The sequence below is a fragment of the Spodoptera frugiperda genome, chromosome 10, assembly GCF_023101765.2.
Source record: "Spodoptera frugiperda isolate SF20-4 chromosome 10, AGI-APGP_CSIRO_Sfru_2.0, whole genome shotgun sequence".
NCBI classification, from domain to species: domain Eukaryota; kingdom Metazoa; phylum Arthropoda; class Insecta; order Lepidoptera; family Noctuidae; genus Spodoptera; species Spodoptera frugiperda.
The window spans coordinates 3,812,424-3,831,694 of NC_064221.1; the positions used below are offsets into that span (position 1 = coordinate 3,812,424).

The following is a 19,271-nucleotide window of genomic DNA, read 5'->3' on the forward strand; positions in this document are numbered from 1 at the left end:
TAACATGGGTTGAAACTAGTCGAGTTCCTCGTCAAATAGTTACGTGACTAAGCCGATAATATAACTTTCGTAAGACATACTAAATAATTATTAATTAACTTTTTCCTTGCCTCTGTTAAATGCAACAACAATGTCATTTTCTTGAAAAGCTATAGGCTTTTCACAACACTTCTCACAACTCTTACTGTATACTTTGTGCCAATACATTCTTAAAAAATATTAATTCAATGGTTTTACAGCAAAATAGCAAATCATTAATCGAAAAAAAAAACAAACGGTTACATTTTAAAAATTACTTTAAGTAACTATGACAACCAAAAAACAATCAAACATAAAAGTTATTAATAAGTTATTAATTTGATATCAAATAATTTAGTTCTTTCGACAAATATTACATTATTTTATCCCCTAGGAGAGGTAAATAGACCAGTATGTTATAATTAAATACAACGAATATTTTGTTCTACTGTTCAAAGGGCTTAGTACGAGTTTGTTTTAGATTAACGAGTTCGAAACGCGAGCACGTGCAGCGCTCTGATTGGTTCATTCATTCGCATCGGCCAATCAGGGCGCCGAACGCTTTCCTTTCGATTTCATTAAACGTAGAGCAAACTCGTACTAAGGGTATACAGTCAGTATTATTGCTAAAAATAATTGCACATCGTTTTTATATCACTGGTAACACTACCTTTTTTTGATCATCAGTAGTTTGTGGCCAAGGTCGGACAATTAGACATGATTTTTTTGGTATAAAAAAGGGACATTAATGCCATGCGTAGCGTGCATTCATATTAGTCCCTTTACAAATTATTATTAAGAATCGACAAAGAAAACAATATTGCTTTATCGTTTACGCTAAAACGATCAACTTAAAAATAACCTATAAATTAATTAACAAAAATTTTAAGTAACTGAATACAATATTATTGTTCGTTCATTTCAAATGTACTTGTAAAGCTAACCTCTTAAAAATATATGTATAGGAAATTTTATAAACACTCAATAGCTCGTTCAAGCGATTTTCGAATCAATTCCGTAGACATAAAGATTGTATTTGAAACAATTAAGTATTGGAGTCTTCTACATAACATATCAGAAACTTAAAACAGTTTTAAGGGTTACTTAAAACAACAATAACGACTTGATCCTGTTAGATACTAAACTCTACTCGACCAAAGAAAAGTTAATGTATGGGCTTAACATAGAAGGGGCCACCGTTTTATTGGTCACCAGATGTCGCAATAGTAGCAAGAATGTTTTTGTCCAATCACTGCAGCTGTCAAAATATTGAACGTCCAATGGTGTGACACTAGCTATTTGCCTATTGGACGAAAAACTAGAGGTTCACACTAACGCCATCTGGTGAGCAAAAACACAGTATAGCCCCCATTTGTCTAATGTCATTGTAAATCCCATACACTGACGTTTCTATTGCTCACCGCAATCTACGACCCAAGGTTCAATAAAAGACATGTTCATTGGACAAAACTGACAGTACCCTTAGTACAAGTTTGCTTTACGTTTAACATAATCCAAACGAGAGCGCGTTCGGCGCTCTGATTGGCCGGCTCGAATAAACCAACCAATCAGAGTGCCGAACCCGTTTTGATTACGTAAAACGTAAAGCAAAACTTTAAAACTCATACTAAAGGTACTGAACACAAAAACTTTACTTCTTCGGCATAACGAGTTGCTTACCAAACGTTTGCCTAATAACCTTCTTATCCAACTTACCCATCGCGTTCCTCGGCATTTCATTCGTAACAAGCAGAGTTTTAGGTAGCTGATAGGGAGCTAGTTTCTTCCCAGCAGCTTCTTTCAACTCTTGAAGAGTTAACTTAGCATTTTCTTTAAGTACTACAACTGCTGAAACGATTTCTCCGTAGTTTTCATCTTCGATTCCAAGCACGGCTGCGTCGGCTATGCTAGGGTGGTCTAAGATGGCACTCTCTACTTGCAAGGCACTGACTTTGTATCCTCCTGTTTTGATAATGTCTACTGATGTGCGTCCCAATATCCTGAACTTACCGTCTTCGAAGGAAGCTGTGTCTCCGGTGCGGAACCAGCCGTCTTCTGTGAAATCTGATGAGTTCAGTGTTGGAGCCCGATTCCAGTATCTATAACAATAGATAAATGTAGTCAGTCTCCTTTATACAGTATAGGGTGACTGATAATTAGTGAACGATATTTAAACACGTGATTGTACTCATGATTACAAATAACTTTCCTAAAGAAACTAGTTTTGTATACTCATTAGTTTTATTTTTATCACAATAACAAAACGACAAAATTATACGAGCGTGTGCTTTCGCATGATCAGCTGTTAGCAGCGAGGCGCCCGCACCCGCGTTATCGGAAGACTAGTAGGTATTTTGGAACGCGAGCGCGATATTTTGTTGTTTTGTTATTATTGTGATAAAAATAAAACTAATGTATATACAAAAAAGTTTCTTCAACGACGTAAACGTATAAATACACAAGTACGGAGATTTTTATTTCATATTTTTATGTTAGATATTTAAGTACATATATAAAAAACCAAAATCACAAAGGATTACTGACTAGGAAATGGTGAGAATAGCATAATGTGGTAAGCAGCGTAGTATATTTAGAAGTATCGGGCGATCTGTGACGTGAGACGTCAAGGTAACGCATCCGTACGTACGTCACCGCTCACTTATTGCAAACTTCCCTTTTATTCTAATAAAACATTTAAAAAGCTTGTTAAGTATTATAAATAGTTTTATTCATTAATTTGAATAGTGTTTGATCTCGAAGTGATCATCAGCAGCCCGTAACAGTTTACAAAGAACAAAAAACTAACCCCGTATTTTATTAATTTTGATATGATATTAAATTATTTTAAACCTCGGGACCACCGACAGATGGCGCAAATGACAGATATTGAATGTCCAATGGTGTGACACTAGCTAATAGGGTAGATGACTAATTTTTATTTTAATGTCTTGTAGATTATTTTAAAATATTAGACACGTATTTTTTTATTTTCGTATACTCTCGAAGATATATCTATTTGAAATATCGCATAACATCATTTCTACGTACATTTTATACGTAGAAATGACGTATTTATCTTATATGACAAAATAAAAAAATACGCATCTAATATTATTTCATTAGCTAACTGACGGACTATATAGATTTTCATACCCCGTCATCATCCCTATTCCCTATTAGACGAAGAACGAGAGGTTCTTAGTAGCTCTATCTGCTGTGCCAAAATACAGTCACCTCCATTCAGAAAGCATCCATGAAGGCATGCTGTTGTTATGTTAATATTGCAACATATTAAAACATATATTTCTACGGCGCCAGCATCTATTAACCTTATTCATTATTATTGATACTATTTTTACCGACCATTTTATGTATTACGTCAATAATAGTATTATGCTAATCTATTTAAATTTCCGTTCATTCAACAATCATGATCATCATCAACCGAAATACATACATATACGTCCATTGATGAACAAAGACCTCCCTCTTTAAGAGGGATGGAGTTTCTTGCTTGTTCTTCTCCATTCGAAGCTACTAATTGTAATATAATTTGTTATATTTTTATACTTTGGAATGAGCACCTAGCTTCACTGACAGACTGACCGACGGACCATTTAATTTGATGTTTCAAAAGTGCTTAATTAAGGATTAATTGAAATAAATACTTTGACTTTGAGAATTTGGTTAATAACTTCTTGATTGCAATTAAGTCACCGAACATTTTATCGTGGTCAATTGCAGTTTCAGGAAAAAAAATAATACTTTTCGTTAGTTAAATTTTTTGCCTTTCGTACATTTTTAATTAAAATTTTTACATTTTGTTTCATAATTATAAAGGGCATGACGCCAGGATGGGGGAATAAGGACGGGTCACCTTTCTCAAATCGTACGCGTCAAATATAAAATTCTTACAATAATTTACAAAATAAACTAATTGCAGTGCATTTATTGCTCCAACCGGCATTGAGCAAGCGTGGTGATTAATGCTCAAACTTTCTCCATGTGAGAAGAGGCTTTGGTCAGCATTGACGACTTATAAGCTGATAATGTAATGTACTTTGACTTTGAGTAGTAAAATTCTAGTAGTGCATTTTATAATTTATTTACTCACTCATACTTGACATAAATGAATAACTAGTTTTTTTTATTGTATTATGTTACTATTTGCGACCCCTGCCAAAGAGGCATTGACCACGCATGCTCATAGTAGCCTAGGCGACACCAACTACTTTCTAATGTGACAGAAATAAACAAGTAAACAATATAACAGAACAATATTTAAAAAAACCAGTTTTACAGTTATAGATAGCATTTAATTATGTTTATATTTTTGTAATGCTAATTTGGCGGCGCCTGCGCAATCAGTCAAGGTGAGGCCGTTTTCTATTGCTATGACGTACAGTTCAGTGTACGATAAAAACTAATTTTAGACTATAATTTGTCATTTCCGACTTCCCCAATAGCCTATGGGTTGTTTACACGCCTGTCAAGAGTAAGGTTCTGTGTTCAATATCTGAGTCTGATATCCAAAATATGTTTTTGTTTTAGACATTTAAGTGGCGCGAATTATTCATGCATGCATTATTATTCATCTGTTTCAAATTAGAATGTTTTATCAAGAGCTGGTTTTCTCAACGCCAGATAACTTAATCGGAGGAATAATTTTGAATTTTTGATAATACTAAAACTGTCAGGTATCAATTATATTCTATAAATTTATTTATTCATTGAAAAATCAGCACTAAGTAATATCTATATTAAGTGTGGGAGAGCCATGCTTCGGCATGAATGGGCCGGTTCGACCGGAGTGATAACACGGCCACACAGAAATTACTCCCCTTTCCAATCCCTGGTTCCCCAACAATCCTTAAACAGCGCACTTTTACACGCCTCTGGTGTTTTGGGTGTCCATGAGAGGCGCTTAACCGCCGGCTCGTTTATCGGCTTATACCATAAAAATTGTAATGTAAGAATATATTACTATTATGCATTAACTGCAACATAATTAGACATTATGTATGAAATATATACCATTAAGTAACCTTTTTGAAATGTTTAATTACTTCTTGACAAAAAATCACGTTGTACAGTCGTGTACATGAGGAACATGAAGTCAAATATGACAAGCTTTTTTAGCTATAAATGTTTTATTTGAATAAAAGGGAAGTTTGCAATAAGTGAGCGCTGACGTACGGACGCGTTACCTTGGCTGGCGTACGTTGACGCAGGAGCACGTCTCACGTCACACGGCGCTCGATACTTCTAAATATACTACACTGCTTACCACATTATACTGTTCTCACCATTTCCTAGTCTACTAAGCCTTTGTGATTTTAGTTTTTTATTGGTCTTCAGATACCAAAAATATGAAAAGAACGGACTTTTTGTCTGTACTTATTTGTGTTTCATCTGTATTGTAGGTGCATTGTTAAATTTAAAATATTCAATAATTAATTTATTGAAACCGAGATGCATAGTTTAGTTAAAAATGATCTTAATTGAAATGTTTTACTCGCGTGATACCCAGTTGTCTCAGATATCTTCAAAATACGGTTAGATATATTTTAACACAAATAATCATTTATTTTATTTGGAAGGAATAAGTTCGTGTTGTTTACCTAAAGTTTGCGAATAGACATAACATAATACAGTCGTTAAAACTATCAACTTTTCTGAACTAGTTTATATAAAAAACTAAAACGGTAAAAGAATAATAAAACGCAGTAAATATTGTTGTAACAAATGTAGGAATATTTATAGTATTTTTAAACATGATTTAAGCAGATGTCCGGAAAAAATATAGCACTAAGGAAGTCTCCGTTTCTTTTCTCTGTTCTCTGTTCAAAGTTTAGGCTAATAAGCACTACCTATTCCTATCTCTGGTTAAATAAACCAACTTGATTCCTCCTAGTCCTTTCCATCATCGAACCACAAAACAATCGGCGAGGCGTCACCGATTCATGGTGGATATCCCACCCACTTGCACGAAGCGCTTCGCTTCAAGCTTCCTTGTGCGAACTGCTAGGGAGTGGAACTCCTTGCCGGAGTCTGTGTTTCATGATGGGTATAACCTGGGTGTCTTCAAAGCCCGAGTGAATAGGTTGCTTATGGGCAGACGTGTTCCATCGTAGGCCGCATCATCACTTACCATCAGGCGAGATAGCGGCCAAACGTCGGCTCATTTAACATAAAAAATAATTATACAAAAAAGGTAGGTACTTACCTAGTAAATACAGCGGGTCCCTTAATGAGCAGTTCTCCGTGGTACGCGTTGTCGGTATGTTCCTTATGCGTGGTGACCGTCGGGGCTTTCCACTCGTACTTATCCGAGTCCACGAACAAATCCTTTGCTGACAACCCGAGACGCTCCAGACATATCTACGAAGATATTGTTGATGATTAATATGTATTTGTTTTGGGCATAAGCCGCATTAGGGGCAAACTGGTCACCTGATGGTAAGCAATCGGCGGCGCCCATGAACATGCGCAACACCAGAGGAGTTTTATTACAAATGCGTTACGGCCTTTGGCCAGATTGAGGGATTAGGGGATTAGAGGATTCAAGATCGAAGATTGAGGGATTGGACATTAGGGGATTGAGGATGGAAGGTTATGGTATTGAAGATAGAAGATCGAATTGAGGATTGCAGATTTGGGGATTAATGACATTTATCAAGGAAGGCTATATAGACTATGTATATTAAACATCACGCTATGATCAATAGGAGCTGAGCAGAGCGGGTGAAACCACACAGAACTAACTAGTAATTGGGTGGTTTTCCGAAAAACTTTTATTTAACAAATCATTAATCTCCTACATTATTAAGCATCGCGGTAGCTTATTATCATCCTTATTTTTATTGAATTGATTGAGAGCAGTGTCACAGCTTAATTTATTGACACCAAATGTGTTTCAATCATAAGTTTGAATTGTTAACTTATGGTTGAGGATAATGACACTGTTAACATTTTGGGATTTTTTCGGAAAACCACCCAATTAATAAAGTAACATTGCATACCTGTGTCTCTGGCATCGGAGTCTCAACAGTTACCAAAGGCTCAAGTTCCCCGGTGTCCTCTCGTTGTGAGACTATTCTTGCGGAGACTCCCGGTAGGGGGAGCCCCACGCACCCGACACTGCGAGCCTCCACCGGCCGGTAGGGGTTACTTAAAGCCATCCCCACTTCTGACATACCGAATCTTTCAAGAAGGCGCATGCCGGATATCTGTAATAGGAACATGTTTTATATAAACCAGTAACTAATATATTTTCTGTGTTTTATAGACATTTACAAATACGAATTTTCACAAGACAAGGAATACAGAAATTTACGTGCACGTGGGAATCGAACCCGCTATATGCTGAAACTGGTTGCTCAGCCACTGCAATTACATACAATATTTTAAAGATAATGTTAGCTAGAGTAAACAAGTAATAAATAAGCAAACGTTTTGATTTCTAATGGATTAAAGACTTTTTCATAATTTTTTATTGAATAACTAATGTGCTTACTGATCTATGTATTAAAAAAATTGCTTACGTATTAAAAAAAATAATAATAACTTTAAACTCACCTCCTCCCATTTCAAGAACAATTGAGCTGGTAACGGGGCAGACCCAGCGCACATCAGTCTCATTCTACTGCCCAGCGTAGTGCGAACATACTCCGCGGTCTTCGAGTCAGAGAACATTCTATCATAGTCGGCCACCAGCCTCGCGTACATTGCAGGGACGCCGTGGAAGACCGTCACCTTAGTCTCATCGCGCTCCCCCATGCCGAGTAGACGAGACCAAACGTTGTGAGACACGAAAGACGGTAGCATTCTGAGCCTGTTAGAATATTACGACATATTATAAAGCCGCGTGCAATATATGTACTATATTGTGAAACAAATCAAATCATCTTTATTGTGGACTATAGGTATGCATCATAAGGAGACAACAGAGACCGTTACGGTTGTGTTTACGCTGTGGATATTTGTGTGTTGTATTACGATATTGATTAAAACACTGTCTTATTGGTTGAGCGACAAGGGCGACTTTCAAGCAAGAAGATTTCTCGATCAAGCTAGTCTTTCAAAAAAATCTTATAAAATAGCCGATTTAAAAAAAAAACTCCGTAACATGGAGTATGAAATTGGACCGGATGTATAGGCTTACCCGTTTTTACATGGTAAGTGTAAAAAATTAGCAAACCTTAAGATAATTTTCAAATTAATGGAAATTAATGTATGTAATAAATTAATGATTTACTCAGGTGAATGAATTGGGAAAAGCTCAACTAATTTCAAGTCACAACGGGACTCTTATTCACGATACTTGAAACTAGTAGAGACAAAAATAATTTTAAAAATTATAAACCAAATTTTGATCAGTTTAGTTTTTTTTCATAATGTTTAGTAAAATACGTCGAGCGTATCATCGGTTGTACTGACGTAATTGTTTTTCTATACATTTATCTGTTCTAGCGTTACGCGACCGATGATATGACGCATGTTCCGTCAGCTATGAACTGACATATACATACCTGGCACCGGCAGCCAAGGACGCGAGCATAGAGTTGAGCTGTCCATGTATGTGGTGTAGGGGCAGCGTGTGTAGCACCACATCGTTGGCTGAGTACTGCCACGCGGAGTGCAGCGCTGATATCTGGGTCTGAAGCATGCTGTGGGTCCACACTACTCCTTTCGGCTTACTCGTTGTTCCTAGTTGGAGAATTTCATTGTTATTGTTTTTTGCTACAACTATTAATTAATATTAGTAATAGATTATCTTAAGGCTATGATTATACTATTATAAGGTAAATGTTACTTGAACGTGAAATGTATGTAACTCTTTTTGTGTACAAATTTCGAATAAAAAAAATTCAATTTCAATTTCAATTAATTAAAAAATCACGGTTTTCTCACGTACGTTAATGGAGAAAAGCTCTACTAGTTCCGAGTCACAGAGGGACTCGTAATCATGAGCAGCGTGCGCAGACGTGGCGACGTCACGCAACCTACTGAATGTACGTGAGTAAACCGTGATGTTTTAGTTAATTTAGTATGTCTCATGACATTAAATCGTTATTATAAAAACTATTTTAACTAATTATAAAAATTAACGAACTGGCATTTTCTGATATTCAACAATTTGTTTGGAATTGTGCCCAATATTTGGCACTAGGCTCTATCATCACTAACCTGCAAATACCCCAATGCTGATAAAATGCCTCTTCTCACTCGGAGAAGTGATGAGAATTATTCACCGCATACTCTACCCATGTTCCAAATATCATCCCGATCCCTTCAGCCACTTTGACGTGATTGAGTAACAAACATACACACAAACATAACATTGCACAGTGATTCATCCTGAACATGCTAGCTAGACAAAAGTCACTTCCAAATTTCCAAGAACTAACTATTGAAATACGTAGCCAATATCCCCACTATCCCAGATCTAAGAATTGTTTTGCACACATTTCAATCACTAATGAGCTAATAAGGGCTGTTATACAAATAAGGTGTAAGTAAAGTGTTAACTAGTGGCAATTTCGCTTCTAACGAGAAACATCATACCCTAGTGAATTTTATACTTGTGAAAAAAAACTGTGATGGATTTTGTAGCTGAAGGTATGTACTTTTTATTTTGATACTTAAAGTACCTATAGTTTTTCTCCGCTATTTACAAAACGTGCAATGTTGCAAAATTTTGATATTTTTACGTCGTTTTTAAAGTTTAATGGACCAGAAACTATCTCTCCCCTTTTTCCCCCGGGTTGATTTTTTTATATATCATAGCTATATCTATTAGCTTTTGATTTTTAGTAGTCATAAAATTCACAAAAAATTACAACTATGTTTTTTATTGGATTTTCTAGACATCGAAGTAACAATTTCAAACATTGAGTTTTTGGAAGAATGGTGCAAACACTCAAAATAATATCGTACCAGTGCATTATATCAATATATAAGGAACAGACACGGACCATAGAGTATCAGCGATGATTCTATGAAAGAGTTAAGGAACCATATCAGCAGAAATTCTTCAAAATTTGCTAAAAAAATGGAAAAGTTCTGGAGGCAATCATGAACGCTTCTGGTTCAACCATTCTACTCATTTGGCAGAAGATATCAAGTGTAAAGTGACTGCCCACCACTCCAAACCCTGAACATCCACTCCGGGTCGTCCTACTAAAACCTTTGATGACCTGAGTGATTACTTCACATAAGCTTGAAGTTAAAAAATGAAACCTTTGAGATGAAAATGACATAGAAAATGTGACACAGCGTTCAGCTCCCATCCAAGATAGGTTTAAGTCGGAAATGGGTTTAATAGTCGATAAACCAAAACCTGGATTCGGGAATACTAATGATGGAAATACTTCTGATCGTTTTCTTGGGTATCCTGAACTAGCTCCAGATATTTTTTAGGTTTAATGTTTTTCTAATGTTTAAGTTTTAGAATTAATTATAATTATTAGGGATATAATTAAATATTATATATAGACATATTTTGTATAGATATAAGTAAATATAAGTAGTTCTAGTCTGAATGGTAGTTCTGTCTCTAATATAGAAGATTCTTCTTCAGAAGAATATAGTGTTGTAGTAAGGAAAAGGACTGTGAAATGTAAAATGTACTTTAATTATTATTTACTAATTACAATTTTAAGAATGTAAGTACTTTAAGGCAATTTGATACAACTTAGGTACCTAATGAGGCCCCATTATGCAATTAGTAGCTATGATATTAGTAATTGAACCATAATATATGTTGTTACCCCTTTTATACTATTGAATTTATATTTACGTGTCCTAATTACACACTTTATTTGGTAATCTTTGTATTCTTAAAAATCGTACCCCTACCCCCTACCCCTAGTTACCTACCTATCCCCTTTTATTTGGGTGTTTTGCACGAATTATGCAATAAAACGTCAAATGAAAGCCGTATAAGACAAAAAACATCAATAAATAATTTTGTCCAGCTAGCATGTTCTGGATGAATCACTGTGCATTGGTAAGAGGATCTAGTATAAACTTACCACTAGTATAAATAATAAGAGCCTCATTGTTCCCATACCACTCGTTACTTCTTCCTACATCAGTCAAATTGCTTTCGGCTTTAGGTTTCAAGAATGATGTGTTGGGCTGGTACAGTTGTGCAGTCAAAACATTATCCCTGCCCGTTACTAGAAGAGGTTTGTTCATTTCTAGAGTAATTGGTCGAAGAACCTTCTCAAATTCTTGTGTACATAGTACTAGGCTTGAGAAACTGTCTGTTAGGTAGTATTTTAACATTTCTGGTGGGTGTAATGGTGTTAGGGGCACCGCTGGAAGAGAAAAAATAATACATATTGTTAATATTAAGTTCTGAATACTTTATACATATAAAATAGATTATTCTTAGATATTAAATTGTCTCATTGGTCGATTAGTTACAAGCGTGGCTGTTGAGTTTTACAAGTGGGATTCGATTCGGGTGTCGGAAAAAGTTAGAATATAATATTATAGAATATTATAGTGCTTTCTAATATGTAAATTTCATATGTCACATTTATGTCTATTTGCATCTCTACCTATCCTTTTAGAGTAGGTATAGAACAGAGTAACTTTAGTGTTAAAAACTTCTTGAACAACCATCCAACTTAACAAGGATATAAAAATTGAACGTTCACGACAATGCGAATTAACACTTAACTGTCAAAATTCTATCGTTATGATCACAAAACGAATACTCAGAGAATTAAAATTGTTTAGTAAAGGAGCGGACAGATCACTTGATGGTTTTTTTTTTTTTGAGAGGGCAATCATTCAATGTTTTCTCCCGCCTTGGGCGAGGCGAGAGGGAGTGTCAGACTCTTACTGACTAAAAACCACCCCGTTCCTACTCCTGCTTTTTGAGCCAGAACCCCGGTAACCTAGGCAGTCCGCAGCTCCCGATCACTTGATGGTAGGCAATCGAAGCCGTTCATGGAAGAACAAAAATAGTCTTTGGGGTTTTATAGGGTGGAGAGGAATAGTACAATGCAAGATTTGTTTGTTGCATTTCTTCGACTTGGCTTCAACTGGGCCGGTTCAACCGGAGTATTACTACATACAGCGTCACAGAAAACCGACGTGACACAACGCTTGCGTTGTGTTTCGTTGTGTGAGTGAGGTTACTGGATGCCCAATTACCCCCCTTCCCAATCCCTGATTTTCCAACAACCCTTAAATTCTTAACCCCCAAAATGCTTCTGGTGTTTCGAGTGTCCATGGGTGACGGCGATTGCTTACCATCAGGTGATCCGTCTGCTCGTTTACCGACTTATACCATAAAAACAATAGTTGTTGTAATTTAGAGTAAATATTATAATCTTAACACAAGTAGTGCTATCTAGCGGTTTAAGAGTGAAAACTGTCAAACTATATTTTTAGTCTGTTTACTTTTTGTTTCCGTTTCGCGGCCATACTTTTGTCTGTGCTTTTTGTCTTTGAAAATGTAAACGTGTGAACGATCAAATAAAGGAAGTGTTTTTCTCCAAAATATAACTTTACTTCAATTATTTCAACAATAGTATTTAGAATAATTTTCTGTTAAATACATGAACTAGTACCTACTTATTGCATGTCTTATAGTGGATACGATCAAATTGAAACTCTATCGCTATCGTATTTAGAATAATTTTCTGTTAAATACATGGACTAGTACTTAGTACTCACCAATATTGCCAGTCATCCAAATAGCCCACTGCGCGATGACGTGAGACGCATCATTGTTGCACATGTATGCAATCGTCCTCTCCGTCTCGCCAACTGAAAGGGACAATACAGAAATTAAATATGAGTAAATAATATGTAGTTATACAATGTGATAGGGGTGGGACTTCTAAACCATTAAGGCTTAGTACTACATCTAATTTTATCGACAAAAAAATAATAATATGGGGGTTAAACCCCAATTGAAAATATTGAAAACTAGCGATTTTTTCGGTAAAAATAATTCAGAAATAATTTTTTTCCACCAAAACATTATCAAACATATGAAAAAAGTAATGAATTAGTTAGCCAAGGTTATTAGCTACCGTTTGTAGTTAATTTTTTTGTTTCTACGACGCATACAACCTTTGATATCAAAAAAGTAAAAAAATATTAAAATAGCCATAATTTTTGGGGGACCCCTTCGACCCAAGACTTTTGTCGATAAAATTAGATGTAGAACTCAGCCTTAACGGGTTAGAAGTCTCACATTGTATAGGTAGTACCTAATATTAATCTTTGTCTATCTATAGAATTTTCAAGAGTTTGTTTGTTTGTTTGCTTGCATGTTTGTTTATTTGAACGCGCTAACGACCGGAGCTACTGGTTCAAATTTAATCATTCTATTTGTGTTGGATAGTCCATTTATCAAACACAACGTTACGATTATATCCCACTGAAATTACTTCTCAACCATCTTCCAAATACTCTCTCATAAACTCTAGACTCAAATGAAATCACTTTAATCAATCTATGGTGTACAAGACGGTCTAGACGAGCAGCGGGTAAAATGCTCGGGAGTCGTTTCTTTGTAATATGAGTATCATTATTTTTTACTTAAAAATCACAGTTTACTCACGTATACCAATGGAGAAAAGTTCTACTAATTTCGAGTCACAGACGGTCTCTCAACATGAGCAGCATGCGCAGACGCGACGACATCGCGAAACAGTAGACGTCGAGCAATGCGTCGCCGCGTCGTGTTTTTTTAGTTAATTTAGTATGTCTTACGATTTAATGAGTTATTATAATTGTTTTTGGCTTACCCAGCTGCGCGGCGATCTCCTGTGACAGCACGGAGGCTGCTTGGTAGAGGCCGGCGTACGTGTATATACCAAGCTCATCTTGTAAGGCCACCCGCGTCGGGAACAATAAGGCTCTGCGAAATACTGGCACTGCACCTCCTGCAACATAATAATAAGAAAATGTTAAAATGGATGTCTAGATGAATGTGGTGGACTATAGTGTTTGATGATGAAGAGTAAATATTAAAAAAGGCCTCGCTAACGCATTAGCTTACATTTCCTGTAATGTTAGTTATAAGAGTTGAAATTATTAAATAATGGATAGATATACGTCTATTAATCATAAACAGTCGACGATGCTCTTACCGCGCATTCCAATAACCTACCTGTCGGTAGATTTGACCCTCAGAGGTAGAATTTTGACATAAGCTCCATACAAAATGGGTCAAAATTCTACCTCTGGTAGGCAAATCTACCGATATTGGAATGCGCCGTTAGACATTCGCGACACCAGGGTACCTACAGTAAGTAGCTATACCAACCTTTGGGGATTTAGCGGTACTGGCTGTGTTTGGCCCAAGGTTACTAGAGTAACCTTTGCTAGTAGCAGATGGGATGCATGAGCAAGCCAGCCAACTTATCCAGAATTAATTAGAATAAGACTTTGTTTCTATGAGCCAGCTAAATCTTAGTGGCTAATATAGTTTATACCTAAAGGTAAAAACGTCACTTATAGGTACTATATCTTTTTCGATAAATTCTGTTTGACGTTATACGTAAGAGATATCTATTTAAAAGATATGGATGTCACATGAACGACAAGTTAATAAATGCTTTGTCATCAACGAAAACTGGTTCATACTGTATTTTGTAATCTGTAAATCTACAGCTTGTATGACCAAACTTAGGAATGTGATGTGGGCAACCGGCTGCCGCGCAACGTGTAGCGAATTCAACTACCGCACGGATCAACTCTTTGTGTGATCCACAAACTGTTGTTTTGGGTCTGGGTGTCATGTGTATGTGAAATTGTATATTTGTAAACGCACCTATGACACAAGAGCAAAATCATAGTGTGGGGCGATCTCATAGGCGCTCCTAATGTTTTCTAATTTTGGCACCGCCATCACTCTACGGGCAGTTGGGCAAGCACATCTCGCGGCACTCCTCGGTAACCAGGCGCCCTGGGCGCCTAATTTGCCTTAGGGGTAATACGGCTCAGTATTTAAAGTTTAACAGTACTTTATTCTTCTGTTGCCATTACATCTAATATATAAAATTCTAGTGTCACAGTTTTCGTTGCCATACTCCTCCGAAACGGCTTGACCGATTTTTATGAAATTTTTTGTACTTATCCGTTATCTATGAGAATCGGCTAACATCTATTTTTCATCTCCCTAAATGTTAGGGGTAGTACAACGCAAAAAATTTTAATTTTCTGCGGACGAAGTCGCAGGCTGAAGCTAGTATCGCTCTATAACTCTAGCAGTAAAGTTGACAACACACAATTAGTTGTAACTTCTCAAAAAATAATAAACATATTATATACATATGTGCTGCCACTGTGCTAGCTAAAACATTATCTCCTAATATTATCACAATACTTGAGATATTGTTTTTAAAAACATTATTTTCAAACACTGATAACGACTTACCTAACAGATAAAATACTTTACAATTTACGTAACACAAACATTACTCATGACTATACTAGTTATTACATGCGACTCCACTCATCAAACTTTCCGCACAGCGATTACACTAATATTATAAATGTGAAAGTTTGTTTGTTTAGATGTTTATCCGTCAATCACACTGACACTACTGAACAGAATTTGATGAAATTTGGTATACAGACGACTGTATGAGCTGACTTTGGTGATAAGATATTTTTATCCCACGGTAACGGGCGAAGCCGCTGGCAGAAGATAGTGATTCAATAAGTATGTATAGAATGTTAGGAATTTAAGGATATGATTGATATAAGGATCGGAATGATTGAGAAGGGAGAGTAATTGGACAATAAAAGAAAGGAAATAATTTTATACATTTACATGAATGTATGTCATAATGCAGTAAAGATAAAAATACATATCTAAGCCTCACCTATACCCATTGCATAATAGAGATTTAATGAAAGCATATCAAAAGGAATGTAAGTGTTTGTCTGTTTTGATTTTATATAACAACAAATTTTTTTATGGGTATAGGATATACACATAGGATGGGAATAGGATACAAACTCATTGCACATCACATCTACACATCCATGATAATAACAACAGGTTTCCTTAGGTGTTTAAATAATCTTAAAAAGTACATATAACTCAGAATAATTCACATTGGTACTTGCTGGTTTCGAAACCCATGCATGAGAAGCAGGCATTAAGTCTCCCACCACCACAACACATTTTCAAATTAAAAACTAAAACTTAAATCATTTTGAGAAAAAACTTACTATAAGTATTAATGTAAACAATTTCTTCACCTTGCAAGTTTCAAGTTCAATATGTTTGTCATGTTTGCAGTAGAAATATACATATAGGTACATAAGGAATGAATGGTGCATAATTTTACATAACCATTGCATTGACCTATCTCACCTTACTTACCTAACATTTTTTCCATACATTTTCTATGACATTCAAGATAAAGAAACAGCAAAGAAAATAAATATAGCTACTGGATATAACTTCCAAATCAAAGATATAAGGTTATTTATAAGTTAGGTACTAACCAACATACTCAAGTTTATTTAATGGTTCCTTAACCCAGTCCTTGGCAATTGTTTATGGAACAAAATCATTACTAACTAAGGATAAGGAATAGTTTAAGTGATTATTTTATGTCTCTTAGTATGGCGATAAATAAATATCTAACTGGATGGACAATGCAAAGCTCACTGAGTACAAATAAAGAATTATAAATAGGTACCTATTTGTACGGAATGACTGCAATAATAATAGGAAACTGGAAAGACATTCAAAGCTAAACCGGTTACTAAACAAATACAGACAAGTACAAATGAAGATGAAAAAGGTGAGACTTACTAAAGAGGTTTTAATATCAAGAAAAAAAAACAAATTCTGATGTAATTTGAATAAGACATTTTGAAACCACTTACCGTTCTTTATGTCGCGGTTAAATACATTCAGTAACTCTGTATTAACTTCTTCCTTTACTGCTGTGCCCGTTACACTCCTATGAGCTAAGATTCCTAAGGGTTTTCGTAAAAGCCGGTTAAAAGTCCTGACGGTACGTAAACTCAGTTCCATTGTAAACTAATTGTAAAATAGTCCCTGGATATATTAAGTCAGCCCTGACGTGCCCACCATGAAAATAAAAGTAAGATTTGAGCTCAATTTTATTATATTTTTGTGAAAAGATAAGGCGAAGACACCGAGATAAAAGGTTATTTTCGAAGTGACAGTCAATTAGACAAACAGCTGACAGGCTGACATGTGACATCAGTCACTATGACAAATAAATAAAACTGTCTTTCTCGTATCTGTTCGATGGATAATTTCTATACTAGATAATTTATGAAACAGTAACAATTATTAATCTAAACTAACACATTATTTACAACTTAAAAATACCAAAAAAATAAGGAATAAAAACTAACTTAAAACTAAAATAAAGGCAATAGGCGTGGTTAGGTGTGGTTAGGCGTCGAAGTACTCGTCCGCATCGCTGTCACTGGGGAACGTTCCCAGAAGACTGGCCGCATTGCCACGTTGTATGGCAATGCTTATCTTTTGACCGAAGAAATAGCCAGCCTTCTGGTCACGCGTAGAGTCGAATAGCTTATGTGCAATTTCTTTATATAGAGAATGTGCACCAGGACCCCATGGCCCAAGTGTTTCGACCCCAAACGGCTCAAAACAATAATTGCCAACTAAGTTAGAATATTTGCGCCGCTTGAGGTCCTCTGCCGCGGAAGCAGCCGCACCAGCGCATGCAGCAGTACTTAGAAGGTGAGATGGCGCAAGGGTGTCTACACACGTAGCGTCCCACACCAAAGGCCTACCCATCTTCCAAGGCAGCAACGACATACCATCTGGTCTCTTGCCATCATCACGTACCAAACCATTAGGTTCTAATACGGCTGGTACGCCGGCTGAGGCGAGAGCACGACGAATAATGTCGTTGATGCTGGCATGACGACTTATGCGGCCTGCACTTCTACGACATGAAAGACCATGGTGTCCCGAGCCATCGACTCTTTCTCCACAGTGGCAACAATGCGGAGAGACACAGGGAGCACCCAACCGTAAGCACACAGCTAGCCGGAACGTAATGTCATCCAACATAGTTCCTATGTAGGGTGACGGGAGCGCCTGAAGCCACAAACCTGATTCCCACTCTCCCACAGCCAATAAGCGAGCTCGCTCTGCAGCATTAGAAGAAGAGTTGATTAATGACTCACGAATAATACTGCACAGCGGCACGTCCCATTGTCTCTGAGAAGAAGGGTGAACAGGTAAATCAGTAAGTGGACAGGCCATTTTCCAAGCTTCCACTGCATCAGTCAAACACGGCACCTCAAAACTAGCCAGTGATGGAGAAAGAATTTTCCTGACTAATTCAGAGGTACTGTGGACCGATGAGAGAAATGCTGGTAAGCTAATACTTGAAATTTTGCGGACGCCGAGCCCACCCATGCGAATAGGAAGGGTAGCTTGTTGCCAAGCACGGTCATCCAAAGCCACATTAAGTATGGATGATAATGTGTGTCTGATAATTTTGTCTACATTTTCCAAAATATGTGAATTTTTCCATATATGAGATGCGCGGAGAATATAAGTAAATTTTGGTCCAAAACAACAATACCGAATCAGAGTGAAAGCCGAATGTGAGTTGATTTTGTGTAGTCTATCCGAAATATTATTGAAATTTTCTATTTTGTCTTCGATGAATGAAGGAAAACATTCATCGAATATTGGAGAACCTAGGAGGTGAAGTGAATTTTTATCTTTAATTTTGATATTGGGAGCTATTTCCTGAAATTTTGATAAAATCGTTTGTCGGTCAGTAGAGTTAGGTATGTAAATTTCACATTTAGATAAATTTAGGTCAAGGCCAATGGAATTTAGTCTTTCTTTTAATATGGTAAAATCTTTTAAAACAGTGTTGACGTCACCTCCTAGAGTTCCGTCATCTAAATACCATACGTTAAATTTGGAATTTAGTTCCCGAATAATAGGATTTATGGCTAAACTAAAAATGGCAGGTCCAAGAGGGTCTCCTTGTTGACAACCGACGGCCGATTCTATTAAATTGTCCTTATATAGTAATTTCGAAGGGTTTCGGTAACATTGCCAAAGAAAACTGTAAATTTTAGGGGTTTCTTTTTGTATTTCTGTCAACAAGGCGTCCCTGCTTACTGAATTAAAAGCGTTTTTTATGTCAACCTTTAAAATGACCTCACTTTGATTGCTATTTATAAAGGTAGAAAGGGCATGTACCGCAGCCTCGCAGCCCCCTTTGGAACCA

The 19,271-nt window shown here is 36.4% G+C and overlaps 1 protein-coding gene across 1 annotated transcript; it reads right to left on the reverse strand.

The window, feature by feature from the left end:
• Positions 1-1,075: 1,075 nt before the first annotated feature.
• On the reverse strand, positions 1,076-17,222 carry LOC118277378 (malonate--CoA ligase ACSF3, mitochondrial). Its single transcript, XM_035596145.2, has 9 exons — positions 16,900-17,222; positions 13,797-13,934; positions 12,715-12,807; positions 11,055-11,342; positions 8,550-8,727; positions 7,597-7,852; positions 7,041-7,247; positions 6,245-6,399; positions 1,076-2,117 (listed from the first exon to the last, which is right to left on the reverse strand). Exons 1-9 carry the CDS (start codon positions 17,048-17,050, stop codon positions 1,670-1,672), a joined length of 1,914 nt encoding a protein of 637 aa, XP_035452038.2. The 5' UTR covers positions 17,051-17,222; the 3' UTR covers positions 1,076-1,669.
• Positions 17,223-19,271: the final 2,049 nt, after the last annotated feature.

Bases quoted from the DNA above. Each gene is read 5' to 3' on its own strand.
- LOC118277378 (XM_035596145.2), bottom strand. From the start codon at position 17,050: ATGGAACTGAGTTTACGTACCGTCAGGACTTTTAACCGGCTTTTACGA. The intron at 7,853-8,549 runs GTATGTATATGT...ATATTCTAACAG, and splicing joins TCCTTGGCTGCCGGTGCCAG to GCTCAGAATGCTACCGTCTT. The intron at 7,248-7,596 runs GTGAGTTTAAAG...TTCCTATTACAG, and splicing joins TGTTCTTGAAATGGGAGGAG to ATATCCGGCATGCGCCTTCT.